The sequence below is a fragment of the Temnothorax curvispinosus genome, unplaced genomic scaffold, assembly GCF_003070985.1.
Source record: "Temnothorax curvispinosus isolate PA1 unplaced genomic scaffold, ASM307098v1 QBEX01016109.1, whole genome shotgun sequence".
NCBI classification, from domain to species: domain Eukaryota; kingdom Metazoa; phylum Arthropoda; class Insecta; order Hymenoptera; family Formicidae; genus Temnothorax; species Temnothorax curvispinosus.
In genome coordinates, this window is record NW_020225889.1 from 1 (window position 1) to 20,047 (window position 20,047).

The following is a 20,047-nucleotide window of genomic DNA, read 5'->3' on the forward strand; positions in this document are numbered from 1 at the left end:
AAAGTAAGTCATTAATATAATAACATCAATTATACATATGTAAATATAATTAATCAATTATGTATATGTGTATGTGTAATTTACCTGAATCAGCAGGCCAGCAGCAGCGGCGTTATTCGAAGGATCGGCAGCAGCGGTGATACTCGAAGAGCCAGCAGCAGTGGCGATACTCAAAGGGCCAACAGAAACAGAGGTACTCGAAGGGCCGGCAGCAGTGGAGATACTAGAAGAATTGGCTGCAGCAGCAGCACTCGAAAGGCCGGCAGCAACAGCAGTACTCGAAAAGCCGGCAGCAGTAGCGGTACGCGAAGGGCCGGCAACAGTGGCGGTATTTGAAGGGCCAGCAACAATGCCAGTTGTGTCCGGAGGGGCGGAAATATCTGAAGAACATATCTAAAATTTTATATTAAAAATATTAAAATAAAATAGACATATTATAAATATGCATTTATACTTACGTCATCTTCTTCAGCTTCGTGAATCGTTTTCTTTTGAGAAAACATAATTTTTGTGAGCAACGATGCGACGAGCGACGATGCGACGGGCGACGATACGCATTAATAGAAGTACTATCATCATCTGCTTCTTTCATTGGCCCTGGCACCGGAGTTTCTCCATTCGTGAAACAATTGTTGAGATAAGCTGCTTTCCACTGAACGTACTTCCAATTTTGTGCCGCTTCCACGCTCAATTCTCCAAACAGCGTCAAAACTTCATACAATATCTGAGCGGTATATAGCTCTGTAGTACATTCTTGAAAAAATTTGCAGCCCTATCGTTCTTATCGGCATATAAAAAGAGCTTCAGGGCCCAATTTTCTAAATGCAATTGAGCGGTCACATCGTTATAGTAATAGCTTCGTTGTCATGCAGTTCTTTCTTCGTTGCTTCCAACCAGTCCATCAACTTTAGTAGAAAATTAATCTCCGCCGATGTCTTGGTGGACAATTTCAATTCAGTTTAAAGAGCATACAGGCGACCTGTTTTTTGTACGTAAATTTTAATTAACTCTTTGTTTCTCTTAGAATACATGTTTTTTTCACCGTGTCATTACCGAGATATTTCTACAATCTTTAGAATCATGATTTAGAATGTATATTACTAGATTTTTCGCCCGCGCCTCGCGCGGGCTCAAAATATATTCCCCTCTCCCCAAACTCACTCATGAATTAGGAGCACCAATAGAACTCCATAAAACCCAATTTTCAATCCCATAGTAACCATTTCCATAAAATTAGTAATCTTTTGGTACCAATTTCATCAAAATCATTAACAAAAAATGAACGCGTGGTCGCCACGCGCGTTAGAAGTGAAACTTCTAAAGGCAAGGCTTTGCCATAACTTTTCTGAAATTAATACAAAAACAATGCAACGGAATTAGTCACTCCAAGCCGCCCGCAACTCGAAAATATAGGCCGGTATTCATAGTTATTTAAGACCGTCTTAAGTTCAATCTTAAGATGTCATGAACCAATCACAGAGCCGTGTTAGCGTCTTAAGACATTACTTAAGACGATCTTGAAGACTATGAATACCGGACATAGTGTTACACGCAGTTCTCACTATATCCGACTCGCCAATGCCGTACGCCTGATCGAATTTTCGTGACGCGTTTTCGAGTCGGAAAATCGAATTTACTTACCGATCCAAAAGGAGTTTCACTTTGTACGCCTGTTGGTAGAATTTTCGTGACACTATTTCGTGACGTTTTTTCGTATCGCACAATCGAACTTACTACCGTACCGAAGAAGTTTAATTTCGTACGCCTATTGGTCGAATTTTCGTTACACTTTTCGTGTCGCATAATCGAACTTACTACCGTGCCAGAAGAAGAACCGTCTCGCCAACGCCGTACGCCTATTGGTCAAATTTTTGTTACACTTTTCGTGTCGCACAATCGAACTTACCACCGTACCAAAGAAGTTTTATTTCGTACGTTTATTGGTCGAATTTTCGTTACACTTTCCGTGTCGCACAATCGAACTTATTACCGTACCAAAGAAGTTTAATTTGTACGCCTATTGGTCGAATTTTCGTTACACTTTTCGTGTCGCATAATCGAACTTACTACCGTGCCAGAAGAAGAACCGTCTCGCCAACGCCGTACGCCTATTGGTCAAGTTTTCGTTACACTTTTCGTGTCGCACAATCGAACTTACTATCGTACCAAAGAAGTTTCACTTCCGTTACACTTTTTCGTGTCGCGAATCGAACTCACTACCGTGCCTAAAGAAATTTCACTTCAAAAATTAAAAAAATTTTGGCACCAGTTTCAAGAAAATCGATCCATTAATAAAAAATTATCCATTATCCTGTCTGACGCGAACTACTTGTTATTTTCCGAAAAATTGAAAAATTTCGTAACCGGTTTCCAAAAACCGGTCTTAATCGCTCGCGACAGTCACGAATTGAAGTAACTGGTTAATTCCCAAAAACTTTAAAAAATTTTTGATATCGGCTTTCAAAAAGATTGGTAACATAAAATTATACACTTTATAGCACTCCCCAGAAAATTCTACCTCTGTTTCATATATAACTCTTTAAAATTTGGTCAATTATTTCCCGAAAAATTAGAAAAACCGGTTTCCAGAAAATCGGTAACAAATCCTACATACAACATATTTCATTTAAAACTAATCGACCTATGAACGATTTAATTTCCGAAAATTATTAAAAAAAAGATTTATTTTTTTTTGCCTTTGCAGCTTTCTCCATTTCATAATTTAGTGCTGCTCTTAGCAATAGATCATCCTGACCGTCTTCTAATGTACATTCTTTAAAAAATCACGTAGATTTTTTTAAACAAAAATCGGAAACGTTTCAAGAAAATCAGTACATTAATGAAAAATTAAACTCGCGGTTTCAAAAAAATCAGCATATACATTTCTTTGAGATTCGTTCAATTATTTCCAGAAAAATTGGAAAAATTTTAGAACCGGTTTCCAAAAAGATCGGTAACGAAAAATTATATACACTTTATGGCAATTCCCGGGAAATATTCTACCCCTACTTTATATACAATTCTTTACAATTCGGTCAATTAATTCCCGAAAAGTCAGAAAAATTTTGTAACCGGTTTCCAAAAAGATCGGTAACAAAAAAAAGCCGCAACATTTTCATCCCCGGAAAATTCTACCCCTATTTCATATACTTTTGGTAAAAATTTGGTCCACTAACGAATGAGTAGTTCGCGTACAGACAAACAGACGTGACTTATATATATAGATATGTACTTACAACAATAACTGACAACGTTATCTCGCTGGTCGTGCTTCGACGCGACTGTTAAATATTTCTGTATAGATTTCAGAGGATTTGGAACTTGCGGCAAATCGGGTCCTGCCAGTGTCATTGGAATAAGAAATATCAAAGATACACCGTTAAGAAATAATTTTATCTTTTCTCGATAGACCGCTTCTCGGATATATCCACACTAATATATCTCTATGCACAAAGAATGATAACATCTTAACAACACTGAACGGCAAGACGATTTCTTATCGTCAAAATAATCAATCTGTACGTCAATTGCGGTACTACACTTGTCCTTCGAAATACATTGCAGTATTTTCATACATATCAACACGGCACAGTTGTATTTTATTTTTTTATTACATCACTATATCTATCACGCGGCGACGGTCATAAACGTCTGTCATTATTTCTAGGTTATAATAGATAGATGTTTCCATTTACATCAAAACTCAGATAATTCTCATTTGTGACGTTGTTCTATCCTTTTTGGCATTAATGAATGATAAAGACAGAATGACGTCACAAGTGAGAATTATCTGAGTTTTGATGTAAATGGAAAGCACCTAATATAACTGACTGACAGCGCGCTGTCCGCGCGAACGCACTGAGCCGACTGAGCGACGAGCGCACACGTACGCGTATATGCTGTCTCTTTTCAATGTAGCAACACTGTCATGGACGGGATCCGGGGGAACGCTCGACATGTTCTCAAATGCCATCTATCGAGGAAAAAAGCAACCGTACGACGACGACGACGTATCTTAATTGTAATTTTACCATTTCAGACTTTGGATCGTAATATCTCCGCTCGTAGAGCACGTAGCGGAATATTATAAGAGAAACCCCCCCAAATCGACCCAAGCTATCGATCAAGCCTACTTGGAACTTGATCCGTTCACTCGTTATTGAGATCTCAAAATCTCGGGTACTCGCAACTCGTGCGTTCGCGTAAAAGAGTCACGGTCGGTCTCGCTCCGCGTGTACTTGGCGCGAGACACTGCCGTGTCTCTTGATGGCCATTTTCGGATTCTACGACTCAAAATACGTAAGAATATGTAGAATTTATTCGTTTCTCTAACAGTTCCCAAAACTTTAATTTAGAATACCCTCCTTTGGTCAATATGACGTTAAAATGACGTAATTTTGATTGCGATGTGTTCCTTGGGTACTTTTGGATTAAATAATGTTAATATATGTAACTTTATTTTAGTTAATAGTATCTTTATTTTTGAAAACTGATAATAATTAAATAAATACAAAATATAAAATGTAAGTGTTTTATAACAAAATTTGTTTCTTAATATTATAATTTTGATTTTTACAATCCTTTACGTCGTGTACGTTATTAAAATAACGTCGCTAATTAAACGTCACTAAAACGTTATTAAAACGTTACTTAAAGGCCAAAAAGATCATAAAGTCACATCTTTTTAACGCTTTGAAATGTCGTTATCAGTTTAGTGACAAAGTCTGTCATTTTTCCGTAATTTTCACGTCATTTTTAGTCATCTACATTTGTCATTTTTTTCATCTTATGACCAAATTTTGACGTTATTTTGACGTATGCTTGCTAGTTAAGAAAGAAATAGTCAATACATAGATGTATAGAATATTTAATAAAAAATTTCAAAATTTTAAAAAAATATTTCTTTATTTTTTTATGTGTGTATTATTTTTAACATTTTAACCTCTTTTTAAATTTTGAACTTTTTTTCTTATATTTTGTATATACACATAATTTCTTATCTTTTCGAAATAAGGCGGCACGACTCACTTGCACTTTATTTCTGCATAAACTCAATAACAGTCTAAGTATTCTATATAGATATGCCTATGATCTTGGAGTTCGTATTTAATAACTTGATATATTACAAATTTTTAAAAAATTTAAAACTTTATTTTGACATAGAATATATTTAACCATTTTAGATTTAATATAATCTTATAATAATAATATATGTATATATAACCTTAATATTATATTTATGTTTATGTGTATATGAAAAACTCTTATATTTTAATAAATAGTTGGAAACTATTTGGCAGATATTTTTGAATGGTTTAAATTGCAATTTTCTTGTAATGCAACCCAATTTAAACATAACTCACTCTTATTAATTTCAATCTTTGTAACAAAATTCTTTTTAAGGAGAAAATATTTTAACAATATAGAATACTTAATTTCAAATAACATAAAAATTTCCAACACATTATGTGATAAACTACATGAAAATTTTTTACAATTTTACCTTGATTTTTTCAAAATTGTATAACTAATAATAAAATAATGTAGCATGTGAACGGAAATTATATTCAACATAATAACGGACATGCTCTTTCTCTTATTGTTAGTTTGAAAAAAAGTTTTTTTTTGTTGAATTATGTTATCTGTCCAATTTGTTTTCCGTTACGTACACGGGGAGAGATGGATTATCATAATATCCATAGATTTGCTGTGAGGACGGCGAAAGTGAGCTCATGGCATGCATCATGTGTATCGGTTGCACATAGGGCATCATTTGCACGGGAGTGGCTGATGGGTTTGAATTGTTACCGCCACGTTCTAGAGTTGAGCCATTGTACGAGCTTACATAAAGATCGTGAGGATTGATCTTGCCCGAGTAAGCACTCGCTGGCCGAATCATCGATGCTTCGTGAATGCTAGACGCTGCCATCGCTGCAATTCTTGCTTCCTGCATTTGGTTACTCCAGCGTAATCGACAGATGCAGATCGTAATGATAATGATCGCGATAAATGCCACTACACTGCCGACGATGCCGATAATCAGGGTGTCATCAGTATTTGAAATGTTGCTGAGTGTAGATGTACCTGTTATCAATCAATACATGTTGTAAACATATTAAAAAATATGAATCTGCTTAAGGGGGTATTCAAGTAAACAAAATCGGTTTAAAAAGCTGATTTTTTTAAATATTATTTTTTTAATCATGTTAAAATGTGTAAAACATGTATACAAAGCGGTTTAGCAAAATTTTAAACATTAATAAAATTATAGAAATTTGAAAAGGTTAGTGTCTTGAGTCGAATATAGGTATATAGATTATAGTCAATATATAGTCAATATAGATAGATATAATCAACATAGATTGATGATGCTCCATGCCGCTATAAACTAATTTTTCATCATAAGAGATCTTGAGAATTTTATTAGAAGATTGTTTGGGATTCTCTTTATTTATTTCTCTCATCAATATACTATAAGTTTAAATACATTAATTTGGATCTTCGTTCCCAAAACATCTGCATTGGGAAAAAGACAATAGAAATTGCAATGTATGTGGCAGTTTGTATATTTAATGAAAAATACAGACTAATATTATTGTGTGTGAAGATAATGAAAGTGATGAGAATAAAACAAAGTGGATATAAAACAAAAGTTTTCAGCAGACAGAGACAGGAAATAAATTAACAGTCCTGAAAGACGAAAAACGTGTAAAAACATGTAAATAAATAAGTAAGACGTATCCAATAAATTATCAAAAATTGCTTCGTAGACCCCTGCACTATGTGATACCCGAGATCTCACTTCAGCTGATCTACGCAGCGAAGAATTATCATAATCAGGTCTCTCACAGGCTCGTCTCTTATACTAGCACGTAATGATTTTTTATTACGAGAAAGTACTGGCGCGTGATAGCCGCGTCGCGGAAGCGCGTGTTACTAGTGCTCGTGGTCGCCGAGTGCTCTCGCGAAATCGCGGTCTACGTCTTCGCACTAGTCGCGAGTTATCAATTGTTGTGGTGAACAGTTTACGGTGACAATAGTCTGACTGTCATATTCAATATTAAATTATTAAATTATTAAATTTTATATTTTATTATTAAATTTTCAACAATAAAAATTAATGCAATATTAAACATTATACGTTATATATACGTTTTGACACTAAGATTTATTATTTATCTTTATATTGAAAACTTTGATAATTATATTTATATAAAGTTAATGTTTTATTAGAAATTAAATTGTGTGAATTAAAATAAAATATAAAATATTATAAATGTTTAAATATATTCCCAAAAATTGTCTAAAAATTAATTATTTGAAATTATTTAGTAATTTGAAATTGATAATAAAATTTAAATATTATTTTTTTAGAAACATTATATGTACAAGTCTATTATACATCTATAACAGATGTATAATGGACGTTTGTAGTGGATTTGTAGGAGACATCTATTATGGAAATAGTATGGATCTATATTAGAGTTCTATCTGACTTCCACCGTAGAGATAGACAGTTGCATGGAGCTATAGAGGTTGTATGGACGTCGTTTATGTTTTTTAATACTCAAAAAACTGCTATATTTTTCAAACTTTTTTGTTAATAATTTTTTAATAAAGAACGTGCGACGACTAAAACCTTCTGAAGATTACTCAGGAGGGTGACCTCTGTAATATATGTCAAGGTCATAGGAGCTGGGTTTTCTTTTGCCAATATTTACCGAAATGTGCAAAGATGTTATATACATTTCAATGCATAATTAAGAATGATGTGACTTACCTGTATGATCATTATTATAGTGGTTATTTCGATTGTTTTGTACTGTTGGTGCAACGGTCCAGATGATCTCTGGTTCTAGAGTTGTTGATTTTGTCAACGGTGTGATTTCTGTCGTTTGTAATTTTGTCAGCGTTGTACGATTGCACAAGAAATACTCCTCTGTGAGATTACTCAGCAGTGTACCCATTAAATAGTCCGGTTTGGCACAGATAACAGTAGGCGCTTTATTATCCAATAATTTAAGCCAGTTCCACAGATGTCTCACTTCACAACTGCAGTTGATCGGGTTGTTATCCAATCCACTAATTCTTACGGAAGCTCTACGTTCATCCAAAGCATTTAATAACTGAGGAGGTAGATTGGTAAACTTGCTACCAGAGACATTCAGTTCAATTTTAGTAGAACGCGGAACTGGAAAAAAGAGAGCTGTTGGTATCGAATCCACGGAAGTATCCTTCAAACTCAGTAGCAATCTTGGTCCCCGCACACCGACCAGTGAACTTGAAAGGATGTTGCGTAGTCTTTCCCCTCGTAATGTCAGATCTCGTAAATAAGGATGAATTCGCACTGATAGCTGCTCGTTGCCCACCGACGAATCCTTTATTTCGATATCCAATATCTCTAGATTTGTCATATGCTTTAAAATACTCTGCACGTCAAAATATCCCAATTTCGGATAGTTATAGGCATGTAGAAGTCGCAATTTTGTCAGCGATCTAAATGCATTTTTTTCAATTCTAGTACAATTCAGCAAATTCGCCATTTTTAAGGAGTGTAACATAGCTAATCCGTCGAAGTTGCTCTCGTTGATGTTCTTCAATTCGTTATTGGAAATGTCTAGACTCTGAAGTACTGGCAGATTTTTGAAGGTTCTGATCAGATTCGTGAAATCTGTCAGACGGTTTTTCGACACATCTAGACTTTCTAACATCGTAGTACGCTCGAACATAACCGGGTTAATATCTGTGATCGTATTGCCCGAAAGATTTAAATGCCTGAGAAATGGTGTCTCTAGTCTGGGAATAGTCTTAATACTTGTATTAGCAAGATTCAGCGAACGCAGAACTTTTGCTTCGCCTAGAATGCCGCGTATTGCGTTCTCACTCAAAGGATTTTCAGAAAGATCAAGCTCCTTCACATTATTGATAATATCTTGTGTGAACACTTCCAGTACTCGATTTCGAGCTAATTTTAGGCTGAATAACGATACAAATTGCCGTTGCAATGCGCGGATTGGTATCTCATTAAAACGATTACCAGATAAATCGATTCTTTCCACGGCGTGAACTCTCGACGAGTCGAAAATGGTCTCGGGTAACAATGCAAGTCGATTGTTGCGTAAATCCAGAGATTCTAATCGAAGTAGACCTTCCATTGTGCGTTCGTTCAGCGTTTCGAGAACATTGCCAGATAAATCTAGCAATTGGAGCTGTGTGGAATTATAGAAAGCCAATTCGTCCACCTGTAATAATTTTATGTTCAACAATATGTAAATAGTTACATTTCTTATTAATAATATATATTTTGTTACAGTTAAACTTTCATATTTTTAGCACATCCGTATTCTTGATGCAGTATTTTTAATTATATTTTTAATGACTTTTCTTACGTCACTTGTTTAATATTTTATGTTTATCACTGTATTACTTTATATTATCTTACTTTGTTGAGTAGAATAAAATTATCATTATAATCAAAACGTTTTTACATTTTGTGCATCTATCATTGGAAAAATGGAAAGGATAGAGTGCTAAGAATAAGGAAATTTGACTTTTATAGATTTTTTTCTTTTTTATTCTACTTCTTCCAATTGCTTTTATCATATTTTCTTTTTTTGCTTCCTCATAGAGGAAGCTTTGTGATGGTAAAAAAAATTTTTTCGAGATTTTAAAGGAAATAGATTTAGAATGTTCTAAAATGTCGAGAAATCATAGTAGAAAATGTCCGGAAGTATGTATGTATGTGTGTGTGTGTGTGTACGAATTTTTTGTACACGCATCTACTTCTACAATTTTTTAGATACCGGGTTGAAGTTTTGCACACAAATAGAGTATCATAGAAAGTATGTTCTCCACTAATTTTATTAAAATCCGTCGACCGGTATGGATTTTAAGGGGATTTTCATTTTTCAGAAATGCGTGTTTTACACGCTATAGCTTTCTCAATATTTGAGATATCGATCTATTTCTAATTTTATTATATTTTTCAATTTTTTCTACCCCTATTTCATATATAATTCTTTAAAATTTAATTAATCAGTTCTTGAGTTATAGAAATTTCAGTAAACTTGGCTGTTTTTTTTAACAGAAATTGGTAACTTCTTTATTATTAACAATTTTTATTAATTCAATTATATTCTTCAGTCTTTTCTACCCCTATTTCATATATAATTCGTTAAGATTAGTTCTGGATTTGGTTGATTAGTTACCAATTTCTGTTAAAAAAAAAAAAAAAAAAAACAGCCAAGTTTACTGCAATTTCTATAGGACTTGGTTAGAGGAGCGTGTGTGTTATGCATGCGTGTGAAAGTTGCGGATAAATTAGACGAGAGTTTAGAGAGAAATAGGAGGTGAGGTAGGCGCTAAACCGATAGAAAGGTAGGAAGAATAACTTAAATTTAGGATAGAATAATAGATGTAGTAAGGAAATATTAAATAATGAAGAAAAAGAGCGTTAAATGTTTTAGAGAAAGGGAGAGGTTAGGTGAGAGAAAGCGGGAAAATAACGTGGTGCGTTCCAAAAGGGAGCAAGATTTGCGTTACGCATAGAGTAGATAGCGACATAGACAGAACAGTCTATAGGCATATAGGCAGCGGTTAAGGAGATTGAATAGAAAGAGAGCGTGAACGAGTGACGTACAGGATGGAGGGAAGAGGCAGGCGAGAATGAGAACCTTCTTATTCAAAAGGAATTTTGTCACACCAAAAGAAGAAAAAAGAGGAAAAGGAAGACTTACAAAGGAGGAGTTAAGAATGAGAGAAAGATCGAGCTCGACCAGCATACTGGATTATGTGAGAAGTGAAAACAGTATGGCATGTGAGATAGCGAAAGCTAAGAGGAAAAGAGAGGAAAAAGAACAACTTGCGGAGGAAATTTTCAAGAGAGGTAAAAAGACTGTGAGAACGCCACCAGGAATAAACAAATCGAAGGAAGGAGTCGGTGCTGCAGGTAAGAAGAGAGAAGAGGAAGGAGAGTTGTCAGCAACAAAGAAAAATGAAGAGGATGATTTGTTGTTAGCAAGAGAGAAATTAGAGACGAAATGAGAGAGAGGATGAGCGTCTTAGAAGAAGGATGGAGAAAAAAAGAAGAATGGATAGAGGAAAGGATGGATAAGATAGAGGAGAGAATATCAAAGATCGAACGAAGGAGTGAAAACATAACGGAAGAGGCGACCGGCGGCAAAATGGAGGAGATTGTGGGAAAGGTGGCGGAGATGGTTATGAAGAAAGAAAGAAATATGAAGAAAAGGAAGGAAAAGAAAAATAATCTAGTGATCAGAGGATTACATAAAGAGGAAAACAAAAGCTCAATAGACACAGCGGAGATGTTTCTTGAGAGGGAGTTTGGTGCAAAAGCGGGAGTAAAGAAGATGCGGTCAACAGGCAAAGAAGGAAGAGAGATAGTAATAGTTGAAATGGACTGCTGGAAATCGAAGGATGATAATATCATGAAGGAAAAGAAGAAGCTGGGAAGTAAGAAAATTTTCATTGATCACGACCTTTGAGGATAGAGAAATGCAAAGACGGATAAAAGAACGGACATGGAAAGAGAAAACAGAAGGAAAATGGGTGAAAATAGGTTATAGGAACCTAGAGGTACAAGGTAGGAAGTATGTATGGAGCGAGGAAAAAAATAAGCTAATAAAAAAGAAAAATTTATAAAGGGAACCCAAGCATTGGAGGCGTGTAGAGATGAGGTGGTGGCGGACGTAGATAACGTGGATAATGCAAGTAATGAAGAAGAGGGAGAAAGGGAGAGAGATAACCGCCGTAAGGGAAAAGGAAAGATTAAAATACTCTTCTAGAATGTAGCAGGATTAGTAAACAAATTTAGAGATTTCTGGAGATATATTAGGGATTTCGATTTTGTAAGTTTAAGCGAAACATGGGTAGACGCAGAAAAATAGAATAATATTAAAAGTTTATTGCCGAACATACACGAATGGGTGTGCAGTCATGCGAAAAAAATAAAAAAGAAAGGCAGAGCGATAGGAGGTTTTGTATTGGGAAGAAGAAAAAAGTTGGGGGAAATTAGGATCAACAATGATTAAAAATGAGGAAGAAGGTCTAATACTGTCAAAAATTTTGGCGGACGGTGAAAGAATTAACATTATTTCGGTCTATAATAAGGATAATTGGAGTAGGGTAGAGGAGACAATAGAGAGATGGTTAGGAAAGAAGGATAGAGAGCATATTATAATAGGAGGGGATTTTAATATAAAAACAGGGGAATTGGGAGGAGCAGAAGAAAAGGAAGGTACATAGAGAGGAGAAGTAAAGACAAAATAATAGGGACAGGGGGTAAGAACTTAATAGATTTCATACAAAGCAAGGGATGGTACTTACTAAACGGCACAACGAACGGCGACTGAAACGGCGAATATACTTTTGTAGGAGCGAGAGGAAATACAGTGATAGACTATATGATATTGTAGTTTGCGAGAGAATGTATCATAGAAAAGAGGTAGATGCGAGGGTGGACTCAAACCACATGCCTGTCTGTGCAAAAATTGAGGATAAAGAAAGAAGAGCGGAAGAAAAAGAGGCGACTAACGCAAACGGCGTAGAGTCAACAGAAGGAAGATGGAGGATCCGTTGGGATAAGGAGGCAATAAGGAGATACAAGGAGAAAACAAACAAGAATATATTTGTGGAGACACAGCAAGAAGAAACTATAGAAGAAAAATGGACAAGTCCTCTTCTAAAAAGGGCATGTCGTAGGTATTATTGTCACTTTTTCGCGATGCCGATTGGTTCTCTTGCTGCGCTTACTTCATTTGCAGCTGTCATTGTATATTTTGACAGTTGTGTGTATCAAGGGTTAATAGTGTAATAGTAATAGCATAATGTTAAAGCTAAATAGCGCGCGTCTGTAGTGTCTAGTCTTAAAAAGATGGTACATGAGGCTATGATAAAGAAAAGGGTAAATACGACGAGAAGAGAGATGGGCCACAAAGATTGGTGGAACAAGGAATGTACGAGGAAGAAAAGGAGCGTAAAAAGACTTTATAAAAAATAAAGAGTGGGAAAACTAGATAGAGGAAGATATCTGGAAGAAAGAAGAAACCTGAAGACCATACTCGAACAGAAGAGGAAGGAGAAGAAGGTAATGGAAGAAGAAGAACTAAAGAATATACGGAGGTCCTCAGATGCCGTCTGGAGAGGGAGGTGGATCTGAAGGATCTGCTTCCAGAGAGCCAGGCGGGTTTCAGAGGTGGGAGGGCAACGGTGGATAACATCTTTGTCTTGGAACACTTGGTCCAAAGAAAAGATAAGGAGGGAAAAAAAGACAAATTGTATTGCCTTATTCGTAGACCTAAAAGCGGCATTTGACAAGGTGGAAAGAGAGCAATCATGGAAGATCTTGAGGGAGAAGGAAATAGATAAAGAACTTATAAGGAGAATAGAAGCAATATATGATGTGACTGAAGTTGCAATAAGAACAAAAGAGAGCCTGACGGAGAAATTCAAGATAACAAAAGGAGTCATACAAGGTTGTGTAATGATTCCACTCCTATTTAATTTGTATATAGCGGACATTAAAAAAGAGCTAGAGAAAAGAAAGATAGGAGGCGTAAAGTTAGGAAACAATAAAGTATGGTCGCTAGAATATGCGGATGATATGGTGTTTGTAGCAAAGAATAGAACAGCAATGTTAGACATGATGGACACAATAAAGAGGTTTCTAAAACGGAGGAAAATGATATTATGTACCAATAAAACAAAGATGTTAGTGTTTAACAAAGAAAGTAGGGAGAAGAAAGAGAATTGGAAATGGGGAGGAAAGGAGATAGAAGAGGTTAGAACTTTTAAATATTTAGGTTTCGTGTTTAATAATAGAGGGAATTGCAAAGATCATATTAAGGAATTAGCTAGGAATTAGCTAGGATTGCGGTAAATAGAACGTGGGGTCTAAGAGAACGGATTTGTAAAGATGATTTTATAAGGAGAGGGAGTTTGTTTAATTACTTAGTCCGGAGTGTGATGTCGTATGGGGTGGAAATTTAGGGATAAAAAGAAAAAAAGGACTTGGAAAAAATTATGCCAGATTACGCAAGATAGGTTTTCGATTTAAAGTTCTGTACCCCAAGATACCTAATCAACGGAACTGGGGTTGAGAAAGCTTAGGATAGGATGGAGAGGAAGGGCAATGGGATATGAGAAAAAGATTAGAGAAATGGATGAGAGCAGATGGGTCAAGAAATGTTGGATAGAGAAAGAGAAAAACAAATGGAAGACAGATATGGTAGAAAGAGAGAAAAGTACTATAATAAAAACGGGTGGGGGGTGGAAGCAGTTGAGTCGTTAAGGAGAGAAGGGAGGAAATTTGAGGAAGAGATTAAATTAAGAGACTGGGAGATACAGAGGCAAGTGGAAGAGAATAATATAATAGAGTCGAAGTATAATAGGAAGTATAAAGAGTTAGAGAGAGACGGAAATAGACCGGAATATCTAAGGATGACAAACATAGATAAACAGATCGAAGAGGATAGTATCAGAGCCCTGATAAATCTGAGATGTGGTAACATGGAATCGGAGAATATGTATTGAGGTGGGGGGAAGAGAAAAAAATTTGTCTGTTCTGCAAGGAAGGAAGGGATAATTTGAAGCACTATGTAGAGGAGCGCAGCAGTATAAAGAACCGGTTTATAGAACTAGGGAGGGATAACAGGAAAAGAATAGATAGACTATGGAACGATAAACTAGATACAACCAAAGAAAAAATATTAAGGAAATTATATAGGGATAGGAAAAAGATAGAAGTGGAGATGAGAAAAGATAGGTGAGAGCAGTAGTGATAAATAATGGCGAGCTTTAGCGTGAGGAATAATCCCGTCAAAATTGTTGTGATTGACGGGCGATGTGCGGATGGATAATTGTGTTAAGGAACCTATTGTAAACCAAGTCTACTTCTTGGCAGCAGCCGAAGTTAAATAAATATTATTACTGAAATTTCTATAAGAACTGATTAATTAAATTTTAAAGAATTATATATGAAATAAGGGTAGAAAAAATTGAAAAATATAATAAAATTAATAAAAATTGCTAATAATAAAGAGGTTACCGATTTCTGTTTAAAAAAATCTACGTGATTGTTCTAATTTCCGCAAATTTTAAGATATCAAGCAAAATACAACTCCAATCTATCTTTAATGATACTCTATTCATAAAAAAAGTGTGCAAGTAGAAACTTGCACATTGGTTTCTTATAGTTTTTAAGTGTGCAAGTAGAAACCTGTACATTGCTTCCTCTATGAGGAAGCCAAATTAATAAATATAATTATGCATAAAAAAACAGGCTTCCTCATAGAGGAAGCAATGTACAGGTTTCTACTTGCACATTTTTTAAAATTATTTTTATTATCTATCATAATCTTTTACATACCGATTCAATTTTATTATCAGAAAGATCCAAATCACGCAATCTTCCCATTTGTGAGAAGGCAAATTCGTTCACGTGGAGCAGCATATTCCTGGATAGGTCTAACCATTCCAAGAACTGTAGTGACTTGACGTAATCACTGGAAAATTGAACGAACCTATTGCCTGAAAGATTGAGTTGTCTGAGCCTCGGATGAATTGCAAAAGCTGTCTGCGATAACTGGTTGATGCGATTGTCCGATAAATCAAGGATTTCCAAGCCAGTGCCTGTGTTGAAATGTTCGCCGATAAACGACGTAAGCCTATTATCTCGCAAATTTAACGAATAAAGATTTATGAGACCAACAAAGGCATTATTGTCGATATGTTCAATGGCATTGTACGAGAGATCGATTGTCGTGAGATTATAGAGATACTGGAAAGTGCCTTCGTCAATTTCTTGTAGCTGATTGCTAGCTAGAGAAATCCTTTCTAGGGATTCAAGATTCAACAGTAACACAGATGGTAAAATTTTGAGCTCTGTGTAAGATATGTCAAGGTTGATCAAAGACGAAGGAAAAATTGGAGGAAAACCGCCATACAAGGGATTATTACTGAGATTTAAATACCGTAGTTTATGCAAATACTTGAAAGTATCCGGTGATATTCGTTTTAATTGGTTACCCGCCAAGTTTAGTGAAACTAAATTTCTTAATGGCAATTCGATGATGTCCGTCAATCGATTATACGATATATCAAGATTTTGCAAAGTGTCTTCCAGACCAGCAAACATATTTTGCGAAATAATAGACAGCATGTTGCCAGAGAGCTCAATGTTGATGAGATTTTCAAAGTTATAGAACAATCTAGGTGGTATTTCGCGAACTAGATTGCGTGTTAGACCCAAGGTCATAAGATTTGTTGACGTGGCACGAATTAGTTCACTAGATAGTGCGGCGATGCGATTGAATTGCACGTGTAAATGCGCCAGAGATGGTAATTGTGTGAGGGCCGAAGCTGGCACTAATAGAATGTTGTTGTCTTGCAAAGATAACCATTTCAGTTTTGTCAAACCCTCGAAAGACGATTCTTCGATCTGTAATAAAAAATACATAAAGTGTAATATAGATTTATATAAGGATAACATATAAATAAATATGTGCGCAAAATTATTATTTTTTTATTCAAAATAAATATAAACATTAATTAATTTACAATTATTACAAATATAAATTTATATTTATATTTGTAATAATTAATATAAAATTATATGATATTCAATGTAATAATATATTTTATCTTTCAAAAGAAATTATAATATATTAGTATTGATATTTCATTATTCTTATCTTTATAGGAGACCGGGAAAAACTCGACACCGGGGCAAACTTGACACTAGGCTCTTTGCCAATTTAAATCTATCGTAGAAACTTGCCTTTCTTACTATAAATGCGTTTTTATGTTTCAGTAATATCAACTTAGTGGAATTTGGTGACATTCTGAGTTATGGTGTAATTTTTAGCGCGACATAAGCGTTTTTAATAGTAAAAAGTAATTTTTCTGATCTCTCGACTAGTTTTCTTTTTTTTCATCAAGCTTTACTCTTGCGAACCTATATGTAAGTGATTTTGATGGGAAATTTGATGCTCTGTATGAATCTGATAATAGTTTTTGCATATTTTTACAATTTTCATGTTTTTGGAGTGACAAAAGTGAAAAACAACATCCGGGGCAAAGTTGACACCACGTTACTTCATCGGCTCCCAATAACAAATGATGCTTGTCATGCAGCTGTATGGCTCATGACTAATGTGTACGCTGTACGCACGTCCGATTGCGAGTTTACCTGCATTAATTGTTTTTCAGACATGAGTTTAGATGAAGATAATTGCAAGTTTAACAATTTTTGTTCTCATTATTTCCAATAACTGTTTTACTTTATTCCGAACTTTTGTACTTTCTAAATATATGATAAACAATGTATTTTTATTTTCAGACAATAAAAAATAAATTCCAGATCAAATTGTGTCGATCAGGCAAAGTGTCAAGTTTGCTCCGGCATTTTTCAATTTGAAAATTTGTCTTCGCGTCACTTTCCCTTTCCTGGGGGCAAAACAAAGCGTCGTACAGCAAAACTTCTGAAGCAATTTTCTACCTGAAAGAACACTCTTTAAATGTGTATTATTGAATTTGCTTGAAAATTATAATTAATTGTTGAAAATTGATTGCCTTTGAAAAAATCATGTAGAGTTTGTCCTGGTCCCCCCTACATCTAAGAAAATAATGTTTTAAAATAAATTTTACTAAAATATGCTCAAAAACACAAAACACTGCTCAAAAAAATTAGGGGCCCACTTTTTCTCGGTAAATTTTTGCCCATTTTTAAACTGTAATTACTCAGCGACTAATTAACGTAAAAAATTGTTTAAAAGGATTTTATAGGGTAAACTTTACTATAAGGTGCTTTTGTTCAATTTTCACTTAGTTTAATACGTAAAAGCGTGTTCAGCTTTGAATAAGGACGTATTTGAGATATCCAAAATCTTGAAATTTGCAGTTTTCCACTACCTAACAAGAAAATTGGCGAACATAATTATTAACCATCTCAAAGTGCAGACTTTGCCCTTTTAAATGAAAAAAAAACTTTGTCCTACGCCGATTATTTAGCGAGATGTCGCAATTTAACGTAACTCCTGTTTTTTTATGATTTCAACATCTGTCGCCGGTATTTACGTAACCCGATGTGCACCATGGGGAGGTTGTTTGGTCGAATTTTGCACATCACGTATGTATGCGTACATGTGTATGTGTGTACATGTAGAGGTTTTTTTTAGTAAAAAAAGTGTTGCCATCTCTTTGTCGTATCACTTCGTGCAATCTTGATCTCATATTGATGCATTTTTTTTACATCAGATTGAAGAGGCACTGCGTCAAATTTGGAAAAAAAATTTTCAATTTGATATAAAAAAAATGCATCAATATGAGATCAAAATTACGCAGAGTAATATGGCGAGGAGGTGACAACACTTCTTACTAAAAAAAACCTCTACATGTACACACATAACATATGTACACACCATACATATACACACACACATACACATACACATACACATACACATACACATACTCATACACATACACATACACATACACATACACATACACATACACATACACATACACATACACATACACATACACATACGCATACATAAATGATGTGCACAATCTGACTAAACAACCTCCCCATGATATACATCGGGTTATGCAAATGCTGGCGGTATGCTGAAATTATTAAAAAACAGTGTTTACTTTAAATTGCGATATCTCGTTAAACAATCGTAGAACAAAGTTTTTTTTATTTAAAAGGGCAAAGTCCCTACTTTGAGATAGTATTAATGATTATGTTCGCCAATTTTTTTGTTAGGCAGTGGAAGACTGCAAATTTAAAGATTTTGGATATCTTAAATACGTCCTTATTCAAAGCTAAATACGCTTTTAAGTATTAATTAGATAGGATACTTTATTACCCCAAAAAGGTCTAAAAGGGCGTTTTGTAGGGACGTACCCAACCCTGTATAAACTTACAATCTTACATCCTCTACCAACAACATTGGCGTTTTGAAGGGACGTACCCAACCCTGTACATGACACTTGTGCTTCCTGTCCCGACCTAGCCATAGCGGCCTCATACATTCATGTTCCCTCCCTCCCTTTCACGTACCTTATCCTCTTCCTCTCTCTCGCTGCACCCTTCCCTTCCCCTCCTCCCTTATCTCGTCCTCCTTTCTTACGACGGCGCTGTCAACGGAAGTCCAATACAATCTCTCGCGTTTCCTGTCCCGACCTGACCATGCGGCCTCATATATTCTTACTCTTTCCCTTCCTTGCCCCTTATCTTTTCCGTCTCTCTTCCTATACCCTTCCCTTCCCCTCATTCCTATTCTACTCTTTCTCCCATTTCTTTCTCTCCTCGTTCCATCTCCACTTTTCGTCTTTTTCTATCCATATTTTCCTATTCGTCACCCTAACTTTTCTTCCTTTCGCCTTCTCCTCTTTTGCCTTTTCTACAATCTTTGTCCTTTCCGCTTCTGATCTATTGACCTCCTCCCGCTCCTGCGTCTTTCCGTTGCTCTTCCTATCTCCTTTCTCCGTTCTTCAATCCTGCCTCGTCCGCTTTTCCGCCACTCTTTACCTTTCTCCTTCTCTTTATTCTCTCCCTGTCTTCATTCACTTCTACTCTCCCTTTCTTCTGCTCTTTTCCTTGTTTGCCTTGCAATCTCTTTTCCGCTTTTCAGTTTCTCCGTCTCTCCACTGTACTCTACGCCTTACGCCTTACTACCACAGTCCACATGCTATCGCCGAGCGTTCATCTTCTTCAGTCGACCCACCATCCTCGATCTACCGATTTCTATTGCTTTTCTCTCATTCGCTGTTGTGCTATACTGCTTATACTCCCAGCAAACGAAAAAAGATTGAAAAGAATTAAAACGGGATTGCCAGGAATTCAATTAAGGACTTTCCGAATTCCATTCTGTCCAAAAAAGGGATTGAAATAGTTTCAATATCATGGAATTCCTTATTTTGGAAAGAATTTGTCTTTTTTAAATCCCATCCAATTCCGACACAAAAATATTATACCACTGAATGCCAGGTTAGGGATTGGAAAGTTTCGTGATGAATT

The 20,047-nt window shown here is 35.5% G+C and overlaps 1 protein-coding gene and 1 pseudogene across 1 annotated transcript; both read right to left on the reverse strand.

Annotated features, from left to right (window-relative positions):
• Window positions 1-454: 454 nt before the first annotated feature.
• LOC112466374 lies at window positions 455-3,351 on the reverse strand (annotated as a pseudogene).
• A 2,046-nt stretch (window positions 3,352-5,397) lies between these two features.
• Window positions 5,398-19,044, reverse strand: LOC112466375 (protein artichoke-like). The gene is made up of 4 exons (XM_025034440.1): window positions 18,952-19,044; window positions 15,386-16,456; window positions 7,781-9,242; window positions 5,398-6,084 (listed from the first exon to the last, which is right to left on the reverse strand). Exons 1-4 carry the CDS (start codon window positions 19,042-19,044, stop codon window positions 5,639-5,641), a joined length of 3,072 nt encoding a protein of 1,023 aa, XP_024890208.1. The 3' UTR covers window positions 5,398-5,638.
• Between the last annotated feature and the right edge of the window lie 1,003 nt (window positions 19,045-20,047).

Bases quoted from the DNA above. Each gene is read 5' to 3' on its own strand.
- LOC112466375 (XM_025034440.1), bottom strand. From the start codon at position 19,044: ATGGCTAGGTCGGGACAGGAAGCACAAGTGTCATGTACAGGGTTGGGT. The intron at 9,243-15,385 runs GTATGTAAAAGA...AAATTATTACAG, and splicing joins CTGATAATAAAATTGAATCG to GTGGACGAATTGGCTTTCTA. The intron at 6,085-7,780 runs GTAAGTCACATC...GATTGATAACAG, and splicing joins CTATAATAATGATCATACAG to GTACATCTACACTCAGCAAC.